Source organism: Rattus norvegicus, chromosome 9 (genome assembly GCF_021556685.1).
Source record: "Rattus norvegicus strain SHRSP/BbbUtx chromosome 9, alternate assembly SHRSP_T2T, whole genome shotgun sequence".
Classification (NCBI taxonomy): domain Eukaryota; kingdom Metazoa; phylum Chordata; class Mammalia; order Rodentia; family Muridae; genus Rattus; species Rattus norvegicus.
Genome location: NC_141542.1, coordinates 84,999,224 through 85,016,535, shown reverse-complemented (window position 1 = coordinate 85,016,535; position 17,312 = coordinate 84,999,224). Strand labels below are relative to the sequence as shown.

General features: G+C 34.9%; 1 protein-coding gene across 6 annotated transcripts in view; it reads left to right on the top strand.

The window, feature by feature from the left end:
* Erbb4 (erb-b2 receptor tyrosine kinase 4) overlaps nucleotides 1–17,312 on the top strand; it is a 1,069,446-nt gene that overhangs the window by 763,593 nt on the left and 288,541 nt on the right. For all 6 annotated transcript variants that reach the window (XM_087567483.1, NM_001437634.1, NM_021687.3 and 3 more), the window contains 4 exon segments: nucleotides 557–675; nucleotides 3,461–3,602; nucleotides 6,184–6,297; nucleotides 13,275–13,401. In XM_087567483.1, coding sequence (XP_087423609.1) covers nucleotides 557–675; nucleotides 3,461–3,602; nucleotides 6,184–6,297; nucleotides 13,275–13,401 — 502 coding nt within the window.

The window sequence follows — 17,312 nt, the reverse complement described above, 5'->3', positions numbered from 1 at the left end:
ATAAGTAGTAAGTAGAGTTCTGTCCCCCTGTGCTGTAATTTTCATACCCATCTGTATATTCCTGTTATTAAATTATACAATAATTTGATGCCGTGACTTGGATTCGTGAGTAAGGAGAGAGCAGTGAGAAATATACATATGTTTTCATCCTTCATTCCTTGCTTTGCTTCCTTCCTTGTTTCCTCCCTCTCTCCCTCCCTCCCTCCCTCCTCTTTCTCCATTCCTTCCTTTCCTTTTCTTCCTGATTTTGCACCTTCCCTGCCTTTTCTGTAAAATATAATGTCAATCAAAAAATATATTTATCTATTTCTGTTGAGTATCTCAAGGCACTTTCTCCCAAAGAAAGCATTTTGCTTTAGCCCCTTCACTGATGATTCCATTCTTGTTGAAGTAGTAAATGCATGCAAAGATAATTACAGACTTAATTCATTAAATGTTTTCTGAATTAGTCAATACTAGTTGGAATAAAATGTAATCCCAGAACATGTGTTGTTATTGCAAATTTAGTTCTGTAAGTAGATGGCTCTGATTAAGACCCCATCTCTGTCTTCTACAGTGACCAGGACTGTGTGTGCTGAACAATGTGATGGCAGGTGCTATGGACCCTACGTCAGTGACTGCTGCCATCGAGAATGTGCCGGAGGCTGCTCAGGACCAAAGGACACTGACTGCTTTGTATGTTTAATTTAGAATCAATCTCTCTCTCTCTCTCTCTCTCTCTCTCTCTCTCTCTCTCTCTCTCTCTCTCTCTCCCTCCTCCCTTTCTCTCTCTCTCTCTCTCTCTCTCTCTCTCTCTCTCTCTCTCTCTCTCTCTCTCCCTCTCTCTTTCTCTCTCAATGTCTGAATCAGACTCACATTGAATATTTATTAACACTGGATTATATTAAGACTAAGTCCTGTGTTTGAATTATTTGAAAAAGTGCGGTGCCATTCTACAAGGCACCCCACTGAAGTTGTCTATTGATTAAACAGAGTTAGTTTATGCCAGTTTAATCGATCCTGCATTTCTGTAATTGTAATTTACGTGTGAAGGGACAGTACTGGAGAGTGTGACTGAGAACATGCTTTAAGAGATTGAAAATATCACTTCCCTACCTTCTCTGCTGACTGCTTCGTGCTGTTGCAGTATTGAGCCCCATGAGTGAGGGAAGCTTGCTCTTGAATATCTATTTCAAGGTTCTGTCAGAAGAATGTATGCATTTAAATATTCTTCAGTTGCAGTATTAACAACCAATATTATCCTATATTTAAAATTAAGGAATGCACATTAAATCTATTTACGGGAGAGCATGAATGATTTATTTTTTGAAAAGGTTATTTTTATTTCAAAAAAACAACATTCATAGCTTCATTGGAATTTTTAAATTACATTTTATATTATATTCTTGATATAAATTTTTGTTCCTTTAATATACATGTAACTCTATGAGTGATAATATACTTAAGTTCATAAATCAGAATTCCACTTTAATTTCATCTGAAATGATAAACTATATACTTTATCTTTGAGAATGGGCACAATTTAATCTTTCGACTTCTAAATATTCTAAAAACAAACATATCGGAAATTTATTTTGTTCCACCAAACAAATATTAATTGAAAAATTTTAAGAACTGAGATTTTAATAAGCAAAACAAAAATTAGAGCATTAATGACATAACTAGTTGTTGCTTGAGTCATAAAAATTCTGAGAGACTTAATTTGTCTGATATGATTCTCTAGTGAAACAAAACTACATCTCGTTAAAGTGGATTCAAAGAAAGAATAGAAAGGGCGCACATGTTAAGTAGCTACGGAAGAGCCTTGGCAGCCAAACTGAGGGTCCTTTCTTGCCTGTCATCAGCACAGAGAGGAGAGAACCAAGCTTGATTTTGAAGACACTGCACACTGCAGGTGTTGCATTAATGATTCCAAAGCCAGAGTGGTGGTAAACAGTAGAAAAGCGTCTCCCTGTAGGATGTGGCACTGTGCCCTTTCACTTGTATTATTGTGATAAGCAGTACCAGGTGCTCTTGAGAGCTCTCGTTTCATTACTATATTGGAATGGTCCAGTGATTCTCCTCTGGCATTTAACACAGAATGCTCATGAATGCCAGGCTGAGGCTTTGGTGTAAGTTATATCGTGCTCGTGTGCTAACTGAAAGGTAAATTCCTCTGGTTTGAATCCCCTTGTTCCCAAGCAGTCTATGGACATTGCGTAGCAATGCAGAAAGTATGTTTGTAATTCAGATATAAGAACACATGATGGTTTGCGGTTATAAATTAAACCTTACTAAGTTTTCTAGATTGCCTTTTCATAGATTTCTTCCTATGAAATGTCATCTTAGTAAATAATGTATCATCAGTGGATCTTGTTTGGATTATGTACCTTGAAGACCATCATCAGAGAATTGTCATGTTGTGATAAAGTGTTTTCTAAAACAACAATTGATGATGCAAATGTTGTGAAGGAACAGAATAAATTAATTCTTATTAATAACCATATGGCAATTTATAATGTGTAAATCACAGTTTTGGATCATGGTAGCTCTTTTTCAGGCTCTCAATTATTTATATGAAAGTGATATTTCTTAATTAAATGAGTTAGGTTGTCCATATGTTTGTTACTCAAATGCTTATATTTTTTTGACATCAAAAACCTAACTCTCAGGTAGAAAAATCATTTTCAACTCTTCTCAAGTGAATTTGAAAATATCAATGACAAAATGATATCTGAAAACAAATCTGTCACCAAAACACAGATGCCTTTAGAGCATGGTGGGTACAGGAAATGATATGCCATCATAAAATGTGGCATCATTTGATTTAAGCACATGCTAACTATAGCTTACCACCTCTTTACATTTTGCCTTTATAACCACTACACTTGGTCAGTCTCATGCTCTGGGTTCTCCTTATGTACAGGTAAATAAATGGCTATTACTGTGTTTCCTATTGTAAAATGGTGATACTTGTATTTTATACATCACACAACACACAAGCTTACCAACCACTCTCTCCAAAACAAAATCCTTACCTACAGAACTGGAAATATAAACTGACTGTAAAGATTGAACTTACATGTTTTAAATGAGTGCAAATTCAAATAACCTGTCACATCTGTCTATGTTCGATATTATAAACCAATTTTCAGTATAAAAATATGTATTTTTATGTATGTTTTTGTTTGTGTGTATACATATATATACATCATAAACATATACATATATGTATACTATACATATATACACATGAATATTACTTTATGTGAAGATCACTAATACAGCTGGTAATATATATTGACACAAAAGAGGTTGAGAGGCTGATGAAAACACAATTCCTTCAATTTATCAATTTGGGCAGGATTTTTAAAATTGAAATATTATAAATAAAATAGTACCTGTCCCCAGATCATGATACCAATGTCTTATTGATCAGTGTGTAGGAAGGTTGTTTACAGGTGTACCTGTCCTGTTGCAGGCCTGCATGAACTTCAATGACAGTGGAGCCTGTGTTACTCAGTGTCCCCAAACGTTCGTCTACAATCCAACCACCTTTCAACTGGAACACAACTTCAATGCAAAGTACACATATGGAGCATTCTGTGTTAAGAAATGTCCACGTAAGTGACACATTGAGACGGGTCAAGAGATTAGAGCTCTTCCTGAAAAATGAGACGTTTCATTTGTGATCATTCTAATTTGAAACTTGAAATTAAACATGGTAAATTATTTTACATTTATTTGGGTCCTACCATTCATATTTCTCAAGAAAGAAGAAAAGTAAGGATCAACATGTTAAGTTACTAGCCTGAAGTCATAACAAGTTCGTGCCAGGCTTGTTGTGACATTGAAGGAGAGTGAATTACTAAACCCTTACTAATTTTTCTATACCTTCGGTTTTCAAACACGATGCTGCTTTTCAGAAAAGATCATTTTTGCCAGCGGGCTGTATTATAAATAAGGTCAGATTATGATAAAATTGGGATTGTGCATATATTTATTGATGATTTTTTATTTATAGAATATATGCAATAACAATTTAATAAGGGATATCTAAGAAACTTTTAGCACATGTTAGAGATTCAAGAAGACTATAATTACTTTGATCAGATGTTAAGTAGTATATGTGGTCATATAAATATATAAGCATACATATTTTTATTCTTTGCTTTTAATGACTAAAGAAACTTTTTACCTAGTGGGAAGTCTAATTAAGGAATTTATTTTTCAATTAAATAACATTTGCTTAAACACTCCTATTAGTGGAGCTTTAGAAGTTTTTATAGACTTTAAAGAAGGCAGCTAGAATATCCTTCTTTCTGGACTCTTCATTGATTATCTAATGTAATACTAAGACTATCTCTAGACTGCTCATTGGTCATGGGTTGCCATACTACATCTATATTTGGATTGCTTGGCCATTTACCTTCTAAACCTGGGGTCTACACTGCCCACTTCAGCATTCTTAAATCTTAAAACACTTGTTGAAAAAAAGAAAGAAGGGTCAGGCTTCAATACATCTTATAATTTCTGAGTAGGGGATTGGTGGCAGATAACTTGTAATCCTAAATAATTTATGCAGACAGAATTGTACGTGCTCCTTGTATTGGTTACTTGGTGTTGCAATGATTGAAATATCTGACAGAAACAACCTAAGAGGCAAAAGGGTAAAATTTCTCTCCTGGTTCCAGAGAATTCAGTCCTTACAAAGCAGGAAAGGGAGTGAAATCATGGTAGAGGAGCTTATGGCAAAGACTCTGGTATTGAGATTACTAACAACCAAGGTGGGTGTGATCTTCCAAAGCCTTCTGTAATAATTTACTTCCAACCACAATGCCTACCTTCAAAATCATCCATAAGCACATCAGAAGCTAGAGGTCTAGAGACTAAAGTATAATGTTGTGGGAACATTTGCTGATTAATAACCATACCATCATTCTACCATGGATTCCCTGTATCTTCTGTATCTTCTAACAGTGCAAGCAAGTACTCTTAAGCCACTTTTTCCTCCATAAAATGTCAGTGGACTGCTAGTAACTACCTAGACCATGTGTACCTAGTATCTTATTTGATTTCTACCACTACCTTGTCTGAGTTCTCTCCTTTAAGCTCCATGCAGTCATATTGACTCTTCTTGAGGAAATAAATTCATCATTCCAAATAAAGGCAGTATGCTGATAATGACTATGCTGACAAAAAATAAACCCAGACCCATGATTAGATTTTCTGTCTCTATCAAGTCCTAAATTCATTTCAGAAGTTGTTAATTGGTATACAATCCCATGCCATAGACAGTGGATCTTGACTCTGAAAACTTAGAGGTCTTGGGCTTGGGGCTTCATAAATCCCTAGGGCATTTTCCCCAACCATAGACAAAATATCAAAGAGGAAATTAAATCATAAGATCCATCAAGCTGAATTACTAAAACCACATGTCTTTTCTGCTTTGGTCTCACAACATGTTTGGAATTTTTCATTTTTTGCCTACAGGTAAAGGGCAATTTTTAGGGAAGTTTGCTGCATATCAAACTAGAATATTCCTGTACACATCATGTTGTTCCTCTACTTATGTAGATACAGTGATTTATTTTTTATTTCGAAGAGAAAGTCTTGGCACCTCACTGGTTCCTAGGCATATCACCAAGTCTAAGTAATATGTCCCTTGTCTAATTGTACACCATTGCTAACATGGTATCTTTCAAATATTTACTATGCATCAGAAAGTTTTGTTAGCACTCTAATAATACACTGGTTGCAGTTTAAACATTAGCTCTTATATTTGAATAGTGCTCTCTTGATCCAAGGCAGTTTAACTTAAGCTTCATTTGTGCTTCATGAACTCGAAGTATTTTAGACTTCCAACTTGCATAATGTCATTAAATGAAGTGTGACTATTGAGAAACACAAACTAAATGTAATGTAGTTTCCTAAGTCTATAAAAGAAATAATTCTACCTTGGGGGCAATTCAGAATATGGAGCAGTAAGCAAGCAGATACGCATGCTTGTCACACACTGCTCTTGGATTGGAGTGAGTACACTGAAGATGTTGTTTCAGGTTCTGGTGTTCAGGGATCGTTTTGGTTCAGAGGAAGAGTCATATACATTATCAATAATGCTAATAATTTTTACATCAGAATCTATCTCCTTTTTAACTTGATGGTTAACCACTATTGCTTATGTGAATTCCTTTTAAATATCAGATAACTTCGTGGTAGATTCCAGTTCTTGTGTACGAGCCTGCCCTAGTTCCAAGATGGAAGTCGAAGAAAATGGAATTAAAATGTGTAAGCCTTGCACTGATATTTGCCCCAAAGGTGAGTGATTCTTGAATGTATTGGGCTACAACATGTCATTACCAAAAGCTTTTCTGAACTTTTTTGTTGTGGTGGTTGGTTTAGGTTTTGGTGTTTTAAAACAGGGTTTTCTTGAGTAGCTGTCTTGGAACGTTGGCTGTCCTAGAACTCGATCTGTAGATCAGGCAGACCTGGAAATGAGATATGTCTGTGTTTGCCTCCTCCAGAGTACTGATATTAAAAGTAGAGCTCCTGGCTTCATTTACCTACTAACAGACCAGTGAGATTAACTTCTCAGAAAATGTATACAAAGTGTTCATTTGTGTGTGTGTATGTGTGTGTGTGTATGTGCGTGTGTGTGTGTGTGTGTGTGTCTGTGTGTGTGTGTGCGCGCGCGCACACATGAATTCCTCTATAGAATAAGCTACATCAGGACAGAATTCAAATTTATCAAATGATCAACTTTGAAATGCTAAGGCTAGGAGAAGGGAACCTCACACTCTTCAACTACATGCTATTAGTGTGAATGCCTCTGTCTCTGTCTGTCTGTCTGTCTGCCTGTCTGTCTCTCTCTTACATAGATATAGATATAGATATAGATATAGATATGGATATGGATATGGATATGGATATGGATATGGATATGGATATGGATATGGATATGGATATGGATATGATATGGATATGGATATAGATATAGATATAGATATAGATATAGATATAGATATAGATATAGATATAGATATAGATATAGATAGATAATAGATATAGATATAAATAGATAGATATTATAGATATATGTATGTATGTGTGTATATGGCCCTAGTACTACATTTCTATAACCAAAATATTCTCAATTTAATATATATTTTAATATATTATTGTTATTCAAATTGTAGGTTTTTAATGATTAGACCAAGAAAACATTTTAATAAAATACCAGAATTTAAAATTTAAATTCATGCTTTAAAATGAACTATATATAAGAAATTTAATGTAATGTATCAATTGATATAATCTTTATTTGAGTTATGCCTAGGTGGTAACTGTATGCTGACTTTTCAATTTAAATGAAACTCTTTTTAAAATTTATTTAGTTCTTTTTTTACACTCCAGACTTCATCCCCCTCCCTGTGCACCCTCTGATTGTTCCACATCCCATGCCTTCTCTCCACCACTGTTTCACTAGGATGTCCTCACCTCCTACCTAACACCCCCCCCCACCTCTCCACAACCTGGGGAAGCTGGAGCAAGTGTCCTCTTATATGTTGGAGCACATTTTGACTTTATGCCTAGGAATGAGATAGCTGGATCCTCAGGTAGTACAATGTCCAACTTTCTGAGAAACTGACCAGAATGATTTCCAGAGTAATTGTACTACCTTGCAATCTCACCAGCAAAGGAGGAGTGTTCCTATGTCTCTACATCCTCCCAAGCATCGTTTGTCACCTGCATTTTTGATCTTAGCCATTCTGACTGGTGTGAGGTGGAATCTCAAGGGTTGTTTTGACTCGCATTTCCCTGATGACTAAGGTTGTCGAACATTTCTTTACGTGCTTCTCAGCCATTCAATATTTCTCAGCTGAGAATCCTTTGTGTACCCCATTTTTAATGGGATTATTTGATTTCTCTGGAGTCTAACTTCCTGTGTTTTTATATATTAGATATTAGCATTCTATAGGGTGTAGGATTATAAAGACCTTTTCCCAATCTGCTGATTGCCTTTTTGTCCTATTGACAGTGCCCTTTGTCTTATACAAGCTTTGCAATTTTATGAGGCCCCATTTGTCAATTCTTGATCTTAGAGCATAAGTCATTGGTGTTCTGTTCAGGAAATTTTCACCTTGCCTATGTGTTTAAGGCTCTTCTCCACTTTCTCTTCTATTTGTTTCCATGTATCTGGTTTTATGTGTAGGTCTTTGATCCACTTGGACTTGAGCTTTGTACAAGTAGATAAGAATGGGTTAATTTGAACTATACATACTGACCTCCAGTTGGACCAGCGCCATTTGTTGAAAACACTGTTTTATTTCCATTGGATAGTTTTAACTCCTTTTTTAAATATCAAGTGACTATAGGTGTGTGGGTTCATTTCTGGGTCTTCAAGTCTATTCCATTGATCTACCTGACTATCTCTATACAAATAACATTCCGTTTTTATCATGATTGCTCTGTAATACTGCTTGAGGTCAGAGATGATGATTCCCCAAAAAGTTCTTCTATTGTTGAGAATATTTTTTGCTATCCTGGGCTTTTTGTTATTCCAAATGAATTTTCAAGTTGCTCTTTCTAACTCTGTGAAGAATTGACGTGGGATTTTGATGGGTATTGCATTAAATCTGTAGATTGCTTTCAGCAAGATGGCACTTTCTATTGTATTAATCCTGTCAATCCATGAACATGGGAGATCTTTCCATTGTCTGAGATATTCAATTTCTTTCTTCAGAGACTTGAAGTTCATTTCATACAGACTTTCACTTGCTTAGTTAGAGTCACACCAAGGTATTTTATATTATTTGTGGCTATTGTGAAAGGTGTCATTTCCATAATTTCTTTCTCAGCCTGTTTATCCTTTGAGTAGAGGAAGGTTACTGATTTGTTTGAGTTTATATTATATCCTGGCACTTGCTGAAGTTGTTTTCAGCTGTAGGAATTCTCTGGTAGAATTTTTAGGATCACTTAAGTATATTATCATATCAAATAGTGATATTTTGACTTCGTCCTTTCCAAATTGTAAACCTTTGACCTCTTTCTGTTGTCTAAGTGTTCTGGCTAGGACTTTAAGTATTGAATAAGGAGAGAGAGAGAGAGAGAGAGAGAGAGAGAGAGAGAGAGAGAGAGAGAGAGAGAGAGAGAGCAGCCTTTTCTAGTCCCTAGTTTTAGTGAGATTGTTCAAGTTTCTCTCCATTCAGTTTGATGTTGGTTACTGGTTTGCTGTATATTGCTTTTAATATGCTTAGGTATGGGCCTGGAATTCGTGATCTTTTCAATATTTTTATCATGAAGGGGTATTGAATTTTGTCAAATACTTTCTCAGGACCTAATGAGATAATAATATGGTTTTTTTCCTTTAGTTTTTTTTTATCATGGATTACTTTTAAGGCATTTCCAAATATTGAACCATCCCTACATTCCTTGGATGAAACCTACTTGATCATGATGGATGATCATTTTGATGTGTTCTTGGACTTGGCTTGTGAGAATTTTATTGAGTGTTTTTGCATTGACATTCATAAGGGACATTAGACTGAAGTTCTCTTTGTGGGATCTTTGTGTGGTTAGGGATAAGCATAGCTGTGGCTTCACAGAATGAATCGGGTAGTGTTCCTTCTGTTTCTATTTTATGGAATAGTTTGAAGATTATTGGTATGAGGTCTTCTATAAAGGTCTGATTGAATTCTGCACTAAACCCATCTGGTCCTGGGCTCTTTTTGGTTGGAAGACTTTTAAGGACTGCTTCTATATCTTTAGGGGTTGTGGGACTGTTTAGATGGTTTATCTGATCCTGATTTAACTTTGGTATCTGTTATCTGTCTAGAAAATTGTCCATTTCCTCCAATTTTTCATTTTTGTTGAGTATAGGCTTTTGTAGTATGATCTGATATTTTTTTTTAATTTCCTCAGTTTCTGTTGTTATGTCTCCCTTTTCATTTCTGATTTTGTAAATTTGGATACTACCTCTCTGCCCTCTGATTAGTTTGGCTGAGGGCTTATCTATCCTGTTGATTTTTTCAAAGAATGAGCTCCTGGTTTTGTTGATTCTTTGTATAGTTCTTTTTTTTTTTCCATACGGGGTTGATTTCACCTCTGAGTTTGATTATTTCCTGCGATCTACTAATGTTGGATGAATTTGCTTCTTTTTGTTCTTGGGCTTTCAGGTGTAATGTCAAGCTATTTGTGTATGATTTCTCCTGTTTCTTTTTGGAGGCACTCAGAACTATGTTTTCCTCTTAACACTGCTTTCATTGTTTCCCATAAGTTTTGATGTGTTGTGCCTTCATTTTTATTGAATTTTAAAATGTCTTTAATTTCTTTATTTCTTCCCTGATCAAATTTTCATTGAGTAGATAGTTGTTCATCTTCCATGTGCATGTTGCTTTGGTCATAATTGAAGACCAGCCTTAATCCATGGTGATCTGATAATATGCATGGGATTATTTCAATCTCCTCTTATCTATTGAGGCCTGTTTTTGACCAATTATATGGACAATTTTGGAGAAGGTTCCATGACGTGCTGAGAAGGTATCTTCTTTTGTTTCAGGATGAAATGTTCTATAGATGTTTGTTAAATTCATTTGGCTCCTAACTTCTGTTAGTTTCACTGTGTCTCTACTTAGTTTCTGTTTCCATGATCTGTCCATTGACAAGAGTAGTGTGTTGAAGTCTGCCACTATTATTGTATGTGGGGCAATGTATCCTTTGAGGTTTAGTAAATTTTCTTTTATGAATGTAGGTGCTTTTGTATTTGGATCATATATAGTCAGCATTGCAAAGTTATTTTGGTAGTTTTTTCTTTAATGAGTATGAAGTGTCTTTTCTTGTCTTTTTTTGATAACTTTTCATTGAAAGTCGATTTTATTTGATATTCAAATGGCTACTCCAGCTTCTTTCTTGGAACATTTACTTGAAAAAATTTTCCATCCTTTTATGCTGAGGTAGTGTTTGTCTTTGTCACTGAGATGTGTTTCCTGTATGCAACAAAATGCTGGATTCTGTTTATGTACACATTATATTAGTCTATGTCTTTTTATTGGGATATTGAGTCCTTTGAGGTTAAGAGATATTAAAGAACAGTGATGGTTTCCTATTATTTTTGTTTTTAGAGTCAGAATTATGTTTGTGTGTCTATCTTCTTTTGGGTTTCTTGCAAAAAAAAATTACTTTCTTGCTTTTTCAAGGGTGTAGTTTCCCTCCTCCTGTTGGAATTTTTCCTCTATTGTCCTTTGTAGGGCTAGATTTGTGGAAAGATATTGTGTAAACTTGGTTTTGTCATGGAATATCTTGGTTTCTCCATCTATGGTTATTGAGAGTTTTGCTGGGGTAGCCTGGGCCAGCATTTGGGCTCTCTTAGGGTCTGTTTGACATCTGTCCAGGGTCTCCTAGCTTTCATGGTCTGTGTTGAAGTTGGTGTAATTCTGATAGGTCTGCCTTTATATGTTACTTGACTTTTTCCTTTACTACTTTTAATATTCTTTCTTTGTTTGTGTATTTTGTATTTTGACTACTATGTGATGGAAGGAATTTCTCTTCTGGTCCAATCTATTTGGAGTTCTGTAGGCTCCTTGTATGTTATGAGCATCTCTTTCTTTAGGTTATTGAAGTTTTCTTCTATAATTTTGTTGCCAGATATTTACTGGCCCTTTAAGTTGGGAATCTTTGCTCTCTTCTATACTTGCTATCCTTAGGTTTGATCTTCTCATTGTGTCCTGGATTTCCTGGATGTTTTGGATTAGGAACTTTTTGCTTTTTGCATTTTCTTTGACTATTGTTCCAATGTTTTCCATGGTCTCTTCTGCCCCTGAGATTCTCTCTTTAATCTCTTGTATTCTGTTTGTCATGCTTGCGTCTATGACTCCTGATCTCTTTCCTAGGGTTTCTATCTCTAGGATTGTCTCCCTTTGTGATTTCTTTATTGTTTCTATTTCCATTTTTACATCATGGATGTTTTTTTTAATTGCTTCACTGTTTTGGTTGTGTTTTAATTCTTTAAGGTTTGTGTGTGTGTGTGTGTGTGTGTGTGTGTGTGTGTGTGTGTGTGTGTGTTCTTTAAGTGCTTCTACTTATTTACCTGTATTTCTTTAATGGAGTTATTTATGTCTTTCTTAAAGTCCTCTAGCATCATCAGAAGGTGTGATTTCAAATCTAAATCTTTCTTTTCTGGTGTGTTGGGATATTTAGTATTTGCTGTGTTGAGAGGACTGGGTTCTGATGATGCCAAGGAGTTGCTTAGTTTCTTGAGCTTGCTTCTCACCATCTGGTTGTCTATGATGTTCGTCAGTCTCACCATTGGAGGAAGAGTCCTCTGTCTCTGATTGGAACTTGTCCCTCCTCTGGGCCTGTGGGCTTGTGGGCCAGTGAGCATGTGATCTTAGGACTGAAATCATTCCCGGGAGACCATATCTCTCAGGGCAAGTTTTATATATGAGAGCTGTGGGACAACCTCAGCTCTTGACACAGATGGAGACTGGAAGGGTCCTGTTCTAGGTCTCCCTGTGCCTCCATCTAGCTTCTTTCAATAAATGAACAGATAATGAAAATATTATATAATGAAATTTTAGAAGAACGAATGTGACATATTTTGGAAAGCAAATAAAACAAAAATTATTGTGTTAAGGAAAATAAACCATTCTCGGACAAATGTGACATGTTTTATCTGAATTCATATTTGTGTGTGTGTGTGTGTGTGTGTGTGTGTGTGTGTGTGTGTGTGTGTGTGTGTACTAAAACAGAAGAAGGCTTAAGGTAGAGAAATAAAATATATGTAATAATAAATTAATAAAGGAAAATATCTTCAAGAACAAATGGGCTGGGATTAAAGGTGTATGTCACCATGCATGGTCATATAATAGATTTTGATTTTATTCTTACCCCTCCCCCACCAATTGCAGATCCTCTCTTCCTCCCTATCCACCGTACTTCATGGCCTGAGGAACATATAAATGCATCAGAGTTCTGAGTCTATTTACAAGACTTACACAAAATCAAGCCAGACAAAATACCAGTCCAGAAAAGGGGAAATGGATAAAATCTGAGCACTCATTTCTTAGCAGAGCTCTGAGTTTGAGGCCACCTTGTTCTACAAAGCAAGACAGCCAGGGGTACACAGAGCAAACCTGTCTTGAAAACCAAAAGAAAACAATAAATAGCTTTAATTTTAGAAAAACCATAACTAATTTTAAATTCTGAAATAAACATTTTTATTTTATAAGGAAAAATACAGTGATTATTAGCCAATAATATGTTTTGCAAGCTGTTTACTCTGACTCTTACTTCTATAGCATGTGATGGAATCGGCACCGGATCCTTGATGTCTGCTCAGACTGTGGATTCCAGTAACATTGACAAATTCATAAACTGCACCAAGATCAACGGGAATCTCATCTTTCTTGTCACTGGCATTCATGGGTCAGTATTCAATGTTCTACAGTGTAGTTCTGCAAAGTGAAAGTGTTCCATATCTCTACATGCTTGCATTGTTGATTCATCTGGACCTAGAACATTTTTACTTTTTCTTAAACTCTTTCCATCCAAAGTGGTGGACATCCTTTCAGTAGTGCTGGGGACACACCTGCATTTGGAGTTTGGTTATTATTTTGAAATGAGAATGCAAATCTCTAATTCTGCTTGAATGTACTTTCTGGGAAATCTCTTAAAAGCCAGAGCCTTAGGAAACCCCAGGACTTAGATACTTAGAAGAAAACATAAAGTAAGAAATTACTCTTGAGTTTGCAAAGAATTAGTTCAAAACAGCATATATTAAAAAATCAAACAAACAAGCAGGCAAGTTAACAAAACCTTAACACGAAACGACTTAACAAACCTGACTTAAAATTAAGTTGAAATTTTCCTGATCTGCTTTTTAAAATTTTCTTTTATGATATATTCATCTATTTGTCTCTTATATGGGGAAATTAGTGCTACTATAAAGTGGATTTTATTTTGGTAATAAAAATTGTTACATTATCTGGGGTCCTTCATTACAGAACAGGCTGATGGCTTTAACTGGGGAAATAACTGAGTTTGTATTCTTTGTGTAATAAAAATGTCAATAGCTATGCTTTGTATTTTATCTATTTGTCTATATTAGTACTTAATCTCTAAATATTATTGCTACAGGCTACAAATAAAGACTATCTCTCGCATCTTTTAATTCAACTCTTGGACTGAACATATATCACATCATTTCTGGAAGCAAAATAACTGAGCACATTATGAATAAATATCTCCAAATAAGAACAGCATGAACAATGGGACAGAGTATTTATCTTCATTCAAACAAATTATTATTTATGCTCTTGCATAAAACATCTCTATTAAAAAGGCAGTTTTAATATAGCCCCATGTCATATCCTGTAAAATTATACACGAATCTTCTGTCTATTGTGTTATGTTTAGACAAATCAATACTTTTTAAAAGGAAATTAAGATTACTAACTTCCATTTAAGAAGTTGGTAATTCTAATCCCACATCAAGTATGGCAATGATGTGTTGAGTGACCACCATTCTGAAATTGGATCCATTTGGTTAACCTTACTAAGGACCACACAGTTCCTCTGAAATCATCTATTGTTGACCTAGCATCTTTAGCACTTTGGGTAGGATATTTGGGTCAAGCTTTATTTATTTGTTTGTTTGTATGCTAAATAATTGAATGAGTATATGACATCTGGAAAGGGATATATGTACATGTCAACATCTTTTTTTAAAATATCCCTATGAACAAAAGATCATCTGTTACTAGTGCAAGCAAGTAGATGGAGCCACTTGACTCCCACTGCTTCCTTTATATGAACACTGTTATAGTTATTTTTTCTATTACTGTTATAAGATACCCTCACAGAACCAGTGTAAGAAGGGAAGGGTTTACACTGGTTCACAGTTTCAAGCTACATCTAACATGGCAAAGAGTTCAGGAAAGCAAGTCTGTAGGACAGCAGATTAACATACATAGACATATATACATGCACATATACATAAATATATATATATATATATATATATATATGGCTCATTCTCCTTTTTATTCAGTCCAAACCTCCAGCCTCTAAAACACCACCAGCCACTTTACAAGTTGGTCTTTCCACCTAAGATGACTAGATCTAGATTATTCTTCATGAGCATAATGAGAAGCTAAGTAATGTAGGTTATCTCTCACAGGTGAGCTCAGAGATCTCTACATCTTCTAACATTGCTGATATTAAATATCACAGATACGATAAATGTAGTAACTTCAAGCCTTCAAGGTTTGGTAAAATTTGAAAATCTGTACTCATAAAGTGAGTGGATTAACAGAAGTGGTTTTTGGCATTGTCTGGTCAAACATCTTATATTTGGTGTGTGTGTGTGCGTGTGTGTGTGTGTGTGTGTTTGTGTGTGTGTATCAAGCATTTGGCAATTTTTAAAATGTTTATTATATATTTCTTTACTTACATTTCAAAGGTTAAAATTCAAAACAAAATCTAGAGATAATGTTCTTAATTTAAATACATAATTTTTTAAAAATCATTGGAATTTGTAGTTATTATTAAAACAAATATAAGAAAATTTCCCAGTATGATAAAAAAAGGTATTGATAGTAAAATTCTTAACTTCTACTTAGAATCAAAATTGATATTTATGATAAATAGCACTAGAAATCATTCTGTATAAAAAATATAAGAAAGTAAAGGACATTTGAGTACCTGAAGACTGATACAGAAAATAACTAAGTAGATATATTACACACACACACACACACACACACACACACACACACACACACACACACAAACTACAGAGGTAACTAAGAGTCTTTGAAACTGGGACAAACAAAATGGCTAGGGAATTTCACACGAATAAAGACTCAGTGTAAATTTAGAACATCTGAGGTTCTCTCTAGTAGTGCATTTCTAAGATTGTAGAGGACAAAGGGAAATCCTTTGCTTTAAGATAATTTTAAAAGCACTGCCCTTGGGTTATTATTAGAAGCCTAATTACTATTAAAATGTAAACATTCCTGTAAGTGTCCCAATTTCAATTGAATGAAGCAAAACTACCTCCATAGATGACTTCTGTGTGGAAAATTATTGTAGTTGAAAATTATGAACAGTGACCTCCCTATGGTCAAATTTCTTCTAAATAATGTTTGTGAGAGAAAAATTTGAAAAAAAAAAACCCCAATGATTTAGTGGTTTTTAAAATATTATTTTTGTCTTGCTTCAATACAGAAGATTATTATGGAGTTATGCTATTTATGAGGACTTTGTATATTTATCTCTGCTTTACAGCATAGTCAACATATACATACAAAACAAAAATAAATAAATGTAATGGACAATAGGGACCACACAGAGTTTGTGAAATTTCCTCACTCCGTAAGGACTGTAATATCACGAATCATTCAAGTGAAAATGAACTGCCTAGAAAAACAATGTGGACTACAAGTCCAAAGGTAAAAGCATGTCTTTAAAATGAGCCCCACAAAAGACAAATGAGATGGTTTATGTAGGTGACCTGATCCTGCATAGAGTTTGAATCACAGCAAAGTGATGAATGGAGTGAGTGGAGCTCTGTGGAGTCTCTTTCTTGACAATCATTTTCTTTCCTCCAGTGAAAAGCTGGAAAATGGATTGCTAATAAATAGCCTTTCTGATTGTTTTGGTGAATAAATCAAAAGGTTTTTGATTTGTCCAGCCCCATACCAGTAAAATCTTAATGAATAGTACACATGGTAGGGAAAGTGGAGGGAAAAATAGGACAAAGGGAACAAAAGGCATTGAGAAGACAGCAACAGAACCTCAGTGACTGTCTATTTTATAGCTCAGAAAAGGGTTCAATTAATAGTACTTTATAGCTTAATGCTAGTCTTTTATAGACTATCTTAGAAAAGACATAAAAGGCAAATTATTATTTCAGATACATCATGCTTCTTAGTTCAGATGATTATCTGTTCTTAATCATAACACTGCAACTTGGAGTTAAAATTTAATACTATTGTGCCTCAAGGAAAATATATATGGCAATTTATAAGACAAATATATGTGAAATATGATATATTCTTCACTCTCAGTCTCCTGCCAGGATAACCCATATATTCTGAAGCCTTTCCCATCCATTTCATGAATCTATGCCTATAAAATCAAATCAATAGATGTAAGACAACACACACACACACACACACACACACACACACACACACACACACACACCAGGATAGCAGTCTGTGTTTGTGTGGGGGGGAAGGTAGAGAGAAAGAGGGGCCAGAGCAGATTTTTAATGTGACTACTATATTACAAACAGTAAACTTCTAGTAAATAAAATGTTTTATGTACTTTCA